This window comes from Salpingoeca rosetta, assembly GCF_000188695.1.
Source record: "Salpingoeca rosetta unplaced genomic scaffold supercont1.70, whole genome shotgun sequence".
Taxonomy (NCBI): domain Eukaryota; class Choanoflagellata; order Craspedida; family Salpingoecidae; genus Salpingoeca; species Salpingoeca rosetta.
Genome location: NW_004754864.1, coordinates 1 through 6,860, shown reverse-complemented (window position 1 = coordinate 6,860; position 6,860 = coordinate 1). Strand labels below are relative to the sequence as shown.

At 54.5% G+C, this 6,860-nt stretch overlaps 3 protein-coding genes across 3 annotated transcripts; 2 read left to right on the top strand and 1 right to left on the bottom strand.

Annotated features, from left to right (window-relative positions):
• Nucleotides 1-229: 229 nt before the first annotated feature.
• PTSG_11429 (uncharacterized protein) lies at nucleotides 230-2,724 on the top strand (the record flags this gene model as incomplete). The annotated part of the gene is made up of 6 exons (XM_004987506.1): nucleotides 230-294; nucleotides 459-701; nucleotides 916-1,050; nucleotides 1,411-2,038; nucleotides 2,218-2,414; nucleotides 2,704-2,724. Exons 2-6 carry the CDS (start codon nucleotides 555-557, stop codon nucleotides 2,722-2,724), a joined length of 1,128 nt encoding a protein of 375 aa, XP_004987563.1. The 5' UTR covers nucleotides 230-294; nucleotides 459-554.
• A 510-nt stretch (nucleotides 2,725-3,234) lies between these two features.
• On the bottom strand, nucleotides 3,235-4,788 carry PTSG_11428 (ADP-ribosylation factor 1). The gene is made up of 3 exons (XM_004987505.1): nucleotides 4,316-4,788; nucleotides 3,885-4,125; nucleotides 3,235-3,660 (listed from the first exon to the last, which is right to left on the bottom strand). The coding sequence occupies exons 1-3, from the start codon at nucleotides 4,411-4,413 to the stop codon at nucleotides 3,448-3,450; spliced, it is 552 nt and encodes a 183-aa protein (XP_004987562.1). The 5' UTR covers nucleotides 4,414-4,788; the 3' UTR covers nucleotides 3,235-3,447.
• Nucleotides 4,789-5,016: 228 nt separating this feature from the next.
• Nucleotides 5,017-6,737, top strand: PTSG_11427 (uncharacterized protein; the record flags this gene model as incomplete). The annotated part of the gene is made up of 6 exons (XM_004987504.1): nucleotides 5,017-5,095; nucleotides 5,276-5,337; nucleotides 5,587-5,693; nucleotides 5,904-6,008; nucleotides 6,243-6,350; nucleotides 6,609-6,737. Coding segments are annotated over 6 exons (590 nt in total), but the record flags the coding sequence as incomplete, so codon positions are not given.
• Between the last annotated feature and the right edge of the window lie 123 nt (nucleotides 6,738-6,860).

Here is a 6,860-nt window from a genome sequence, read left to right as displayed (position 1 = left end):
TGTGTGTGTGTGTGTGTGTGTGTGTCTGTGTGTGTGTGTGTGTGTGTGTGTGTGTTGGGTGTCTGTTGAGTTTCTGTCTGTCTCTACCTCTCTTTCCCCCTCCCCCCCCCTTCTCTCTCTCTCTCTCTCTCCGTCCACCCTCTGTGTGCACCAGATGAACCACGCCTCACCCTGTTCTTGTCTCGCGTTTTGCAACTGTGCACCTGCCTATTTTTTTTTTGTCGTCTCAGGCTCATCTTTGCCGGGAAGCAGTTGGAGGACCAGCGCACCCTCGCCGACTACAACATCCAAAAGGTGTTGTGTTGTTCGTGCACTATCGACAACAATGTGGTGCATCTACACTTTGATCATACGTCATCTCCCCACCCCCACTCACATGTACCATTTGTTGACACGCACGTGTGCTTACGCACACAAACCCACCCAAACACGCACGCACGCGTGTGCACATCAACCAGGAATCCACGCTTCATCTTGTGCTGCGTCTGCGTGGATCGAGCGCGCCAAAGTCCGGCGACCGGGAGGATGCCAGCAACTTTGAATCACTCGATGCAATGCAAATGTCCGGGATTTCGGAGCACGTCATCTACGATGTGAAGCAGCGCGTGACCCTTCGTGCCAAGGCGAGCGCCATTGTTCCTGTCCAGGAGTACGCCATCACGGGCAAACGCGTTGTCGTCTACGATCGCAAGATCAACGAGGTGCGGCGGTATTTGTGTGTGTGCGTGTGTGTGTGTGTGTGTGTATGTATGTGTGTGTGTGTGTGTGTGTGTGTGTGTCCGTCTGTGTGTGTGTGTGTGTGTCTGTAATTTCCTGTGTGCCTCTCTTTTGCAGTGTCTGCCATCTTGTGTATCATCCTAACTCATCATCTCGGACCTTCGCCGTCGCCTGGCTTACATTCTTCTCCCGCTGCAGGTCAACGCCATGCGTGCGTTCCACATTGAGAACACGACTGACGACGTGCTGTGCAACGGCACTGTCAGCATCCTGGAGGGCGGTCGCTTCGCCGGTCAGGTCGAGTTTGCCCCCATGCTCCCCAAGGACGACCAGGTTGGTTGATTGGTGTTTGTGTGTGTGTGTGTGTGTGTGTGTGTGTGTGTGTGTGTGTGTGTGTGTGTGTGTGTGTGTGTGTGTGTGTTTCTGTCTGTATCTGTGTCTGTCTGTCTGCACGTATCTGTTTGTCTGTCTATCTTCCTGCCTGCCTGCACGTATCTGTTTGTCTGTCTATCTTCCTGCCTGCCTGCATGTATCTGTTTGTCTGTCTGTCTTCCTGCCTGCCTGCATGTATCTGTTTGTCTGTGTATCTGTGTTCGATGCCCCAGCTACAATACGCAATTGTAGCTTGCCGTATGTCTGGCGAAATGCCACTCATATTACGTCCCCCTCCCCTCCCTCCTTCTCCTGCTGCAGATTATCCGTTACGGCCTGGACACGAGCGTGAGTGTGACCGCGACCGTGGGCAAGAAGGACGAGGCCATCTCCGACATGAAGCTTGCAACCGTCCCCAGCGGCCTGCGCAAGACAGAGACGGTGCGGGGGCTCGAGATTACGTACCTGTGTCGCCGAGAGACCACCTACACGCTCAAGAACAACTCCACGGAGGCCCTGCCGAAGACCGTGTATGTGGATCACACCGCCAGCAACGCGGACAACGGGTACAGTGTGATCACCACGGACAATTGCGTCAAGGCATCGACAGGGTTCAGCCGGTTCGCGTTCCACCTGAAGCCGCAGGAGGAGGTGGTGTTCAAGGTGCAAGAGGAAGCGACGTACTCACGCACCATCCGCCACGGCTTTGACAAGTACATTGCGTCCAACGACACGCAGTTCTACAAGGAGAAGCACCTGCTGACGGATGCAATGGTGCAGCGTCTCCTGGAGGTGCGCGGGATTGGCACCATCGAGGACGCCGTGGATGTGTCGGCGGCCGCACGATGCAGCCCCTCTGAGCCGCTGGACAAGTTTGACAAGCAGCTGGACAAGGTGGTGGCCGACGTGCCAGCCTCACTCAAGGACACGGCTCAAGCATGCTTCAGCGGTGCGTTGTCGTCGTTCTTGTTCTTGTTGTTGTTGTTCTTGTTGTTGTTGTTTGTTCTTGTTCTTGTTGTTCTTGTTGCTGTTCTTGTTCTTGCGCAACCCGTTGCGCTTCTGAACTGGCACGCTCATCATCATGGCCTAACCCACGCCCTTGACACCCCCCCCCCCTCTCGTGTACAGCTGAACTGCGCGATGGCCTGCGGAACATGACATATGGAATGACGAGTTCAGACTGGTTCCTACCAGCCCATTCAACAACCTCGGCCATGGCCTCCTTCACCAGCTTGTGCACATCGACATCGCCGTGGTGCATCATCAGCTCTCCGCCCACCACTTTCGGTCTCAGATCGAACCCACGCGATCCACAGTCCACGAATGTGTGTGTTTGTGTGTGTGTGTGTGTGTGTGCGTGTGTGTGCGTGTGGGTGTGTGTGTGTGTGTGTGTGTGTGTGTGTGTGTGTGTGTGTGTCCGTGTGTCCGTGTGAAATTGTGCATGTGTGTGGTGAGAATACTTTGTGAGTACCCCCTGAGTCCTCTACATGCACATGTTGCACCTTCACTGACGTGCATCCATCCATCGTCTCACCTGTCCCGCGAATCCAACCGTTTGTGTCTTGGCCCAGTGCGTCACGACGTTGTCCTTCTCCAAATACCCTGCACACATAGATACCAAGGGTGAGAATATGAATCCAAGTCACAAGGATGTGCCGACTGCTTGCGCATCATGTCAGCCATCAAGAACGAACGTCAGTAAAGGACACTCGATTCGCCGCCAGCACCCACACACACGCACGCACACACACACACACACACACACATACACGGCGCGCGCACACATGTTCATGCCTGCCACCCGAAAAGCTCCACTAGCCCTGCCAGTGACATGCGTTCCAACATCGTACACGTACCTGTTCCTGCATCGTGCGAAAAGATGAAGGGCACTTGGTTCAACAAACGCCCACCCTGCGCAACATGATAGCTGTTGGTGTTGATGCTGATGCTGCCGCTGGTCGTGGTGGCCACTGCAAACCCCAGCAACAACACCCACAACACTACGATGCTCATCATCTTCTTCTTTTGTCGTTGTTGTTGCAGTGCCTTATCCGTGTCGCTTCGTCAAAGATTTCAATAGATTTTCTACAATGGAGATGTCACATCGCGCATCTCACGTCTCAGGTCTCACGTCTCACACACCAGTGGTGGTTGGTTTCATTTATTGATCCTGACGCGTTGATTGCATTGCAAGACACACACACACACACACACACGACTCCTCACATATTCAAGCACCCTCACCCTCAACAAACGCACTCACACACAAGCACACACACACACTCTCTCTCTCTCCCTCTCTCACACAAGGGCATGTTCATACACAAAAAAAAAAAAAAGAGCTTGCTCGCTTGCTTGTTAGTTTGCGGATGCTTGGCGCAGGCTGCGCGCGAGCCAGTCCATGCCTTCATACAAGCCCTCGCCAGAGACGGCCGAGGATGATTGGATGTACCAGGGGCGATCCCTGATGTCAGACAGCCCGAGCTTCGCCGCAACCTCCGTGGGCTTCTGTGCGTTGGGCGCGTCCTGCTTGTTTGCATACACCAGCAAGTGTGCGTTCCGCAGCTCATCCTGTCACAACACCACAAAGCAACCAATGCGTGCATGGCGCAAAGATTGGTTGTGAGCACTTGAAGAAACCCAGGCACGGCCAAGCAAGCGTGCAACCAGCATCAAGCACACACGCAGGCGACAACGCGCATGCGTATGCATCGCAAACGCCGCCACACACACACACACACGCGCGCACGCACGCACACACGCACACACGCACACACACGGAGGTGTTGACTAACCGATTTCAAGAGGGTGTGGAGCTCCTCCCGTGCCTCGTTGAAGCGCTCGCCGTCCGTGCTATCGCACACGTAGATGACGGCATTTGTGTTCTGGTAGTAGTACTTCCAAAGGGGGCGGATCTTGGTCTGGCCACCGACGTCCCACACCGTCATGTTGAGCGACTTGTACTGAACAGACTCCACGTTGAAGCCGATGGTCGGGATGGTCGTGATGACTTCGCCCAGCTTCATCTTGTACAAGCTGCACATAGAAGCGACGCCATGTGAGACACATGACAAGCACAGGTGAGCACAACCAACACCAACACATTCACCACACATACGCAGCGCACACACACACACTAACGACAAACATACAAATACATACACACATACACACAAACACACACACGCATACACACATAGATGCATACGCACACACGTGCACTCACATTGTTGTTTTGCCAGCGGCGTCGAGGCCAACCATGACGACGCGGATATCGCGGTCGCCTCGGAGCCAGTCAAAGAGCTTGCTGATGCTGAGACCCATGGTGTCCTTGCTGTTGGGCGAATTGAGGCGCGGAGAAGGCTGCTTTGGAGGGGGGTGGAGTGCGGTTGACAGCTGCGTGTGCGTGTGCGTGAGTTCGTGCGTGTGCGGGTACGTGTGCGTTCCTTCTTCTTGTCCTTGCGTGACTGATGTCGCTGAAAAAAATGAACGCTTCCCATCAATCCATCGCACTTGTAGATGCACAGCCACAACACCGCGCACGCATGACTGCGGTAACACCTGCTGCGTGGCGGTGTATGCACACCACACAAGGCCAGCCACCAACAACAGCAACCACAGCAGCAGTGCCAGCACGACACATCAGGCGCAGTGCAGTGTTGGCTGTTTCGCTGCCAACACCGCACACAGCTGTGTAGATTATTGTGGCAAAATATCCACTAATCCTCCAGATTGCCTGGCTGTGTGCGGAACGCGACGAAAGCTCCTGCTGCTGTGGCTGCTGTGGCTTGCTTGCTCAGAGTGCTGGCAGTGTGTGTGTGTGTGTGCGTCCTGTGAGCGAGGTGGTGTGTTGTCCGTCTTGTGTCATCACGGCAGTGGTTGCTTGCCAGAGTGGAGTGGAGGTGCTGAACCAGTGACGCCCCGAGAATGATTTCGCAAGTCTTTATCTTGACGTCTCGTGGCGACACGATCGTGTCCCGCAACTATCGTCCAGATGTTGTTCGAGGTGTGTGTGCGTGTGTGTGTGTGTGTGTGTGTGTGTGTGTGTGTGTGTGTGTGTGTGTGTGCAGCCTTGTTTTCTGTTTCCTTGCTCGGCTTTGGATGACTCAAGTGCTGAGCTCCCCTTATTGTTTTGTCATGTTGCACTGACCGTTCCCCCGCTCACTGGTTGCACCTGACCACAAAGGCACCCCGGAGATTTTCTTCCGCAAGCTCAAGTCCTGGAGCACAGAGCCGCCTCCAGTTTTTGTGAGTCCAGTGAAGCAACGCAAGCAACGCACATGTGTCCACCCTCACGCACGCACAACACAATCAAACACAAACAACCACAAAGAAGTGCGCACATGCACGCCCACGCATATTTTCAACCACATGCACGCACACGCACACGCACACACTCACAAATACAACCACAAATACAGCCACACTCCTTCCCCGTGTTGGTATTGTCCATGCTCACCTGCAAGCTACCAACCAATGTGTGTTTTTCGTGCGCAGTCCATTGAGGACATTCACTTCCTGCACATCAAGCGCAATGGCCTCTACTTTGTGTGCACGACCAAGTTCAATGTGTCGCCCGCCATGACCCTAGAGCTCCTCCAACGGTAAAAGCAGCTATGTTGTGTGTGTGTGTGTGTGTGTGTTTGTCCTGTGCCGCAACTGAACTCGAACACAAAGAGAATCGTGCAACGATGCATTACGTGTGCTCTTGAGATGCTAACATACCATTTTCCGCTTCTCTCCCCTTTCTTTCCACTTCCCGGCCCCATTCCCACGTTTGCCCGGCGCGCCCTCGTCCTGTTCGACGGAGCCAGCGTGTCGGGCCTGATCAAGGACTACTGCGGCGTGCTGTCTGAGGAGAGCATGCGCGTCAACTTTGTCCTCGTCTACGAGCTTCTCGATGAAATTATCGACTTTGGGTGCGTTGTGGCGCTCGCATGGAATGAATGGGCTGGTGGCCTAGGTGGTGCTCACGCCTGCGATTTGTTCAACAAGCGCCGGCAGACACATTGCATCACATATCCACACGCGAACTTACATACTGTGCTTTATCATGACATCAACTACACGTTCACACGTGCGTGTGTGTGTCTGTCTGTTTGTCTATCTGCCTGTGTTTGCGTCTGTGTCTGCCTGTGTATCTGTGTGTGCAGCTATGGGCAGAACACGGCGACCGAGGCGCTGCGGGCGCACATCTACAAGGACCCCGTCTCCCTCGCCCCCGTGGAGAAGCCCACGCTTCGCGGCATGGAGCGAAAGAAGTGCGGTGGCTGCTCTTTCGTGTGTGTGTGTGTGTGTGTGTGTGTGTGTGCGCGCGCGCGCGTGCGCGCTTTGATCTGTTTGTACGTCTGCCTTGTTGCGTGCCTGCGGCGTGCAACCCTTACGAATGTTCGTGTCACCAATTGACATATGTGTGTCTGTGTGCCTCTGTGTGTCTGTGTGCATGTGTGTCTGTGTCTGTGTCTGTGTGTGCCTCTGTGTTTGTATGTGTGCGTGCGTGTGTGCGCATGTATTTGCAGGTCGAAACCAAGCTCTGCGCCGAACAAGCCCATCTCCCTGCGGCGGCGGGTGCACGACCAAGACGCGAAGAACGAGATCTACCTTGACCTCCTCGAACGCCTCACGGTCCTCTTTGACAAGAACGGAAGGTGCGCTGATTCGCAAGGGGCACCAAAGCGGCACGCTGCTTGCTCTGTGTCTGTGTGTGTGTGTGTGTGTGTGTGTGTGTGTGTGTGTGTGTGTGTGTGTGTGTGTTGTTGTGTGTGTGTGTG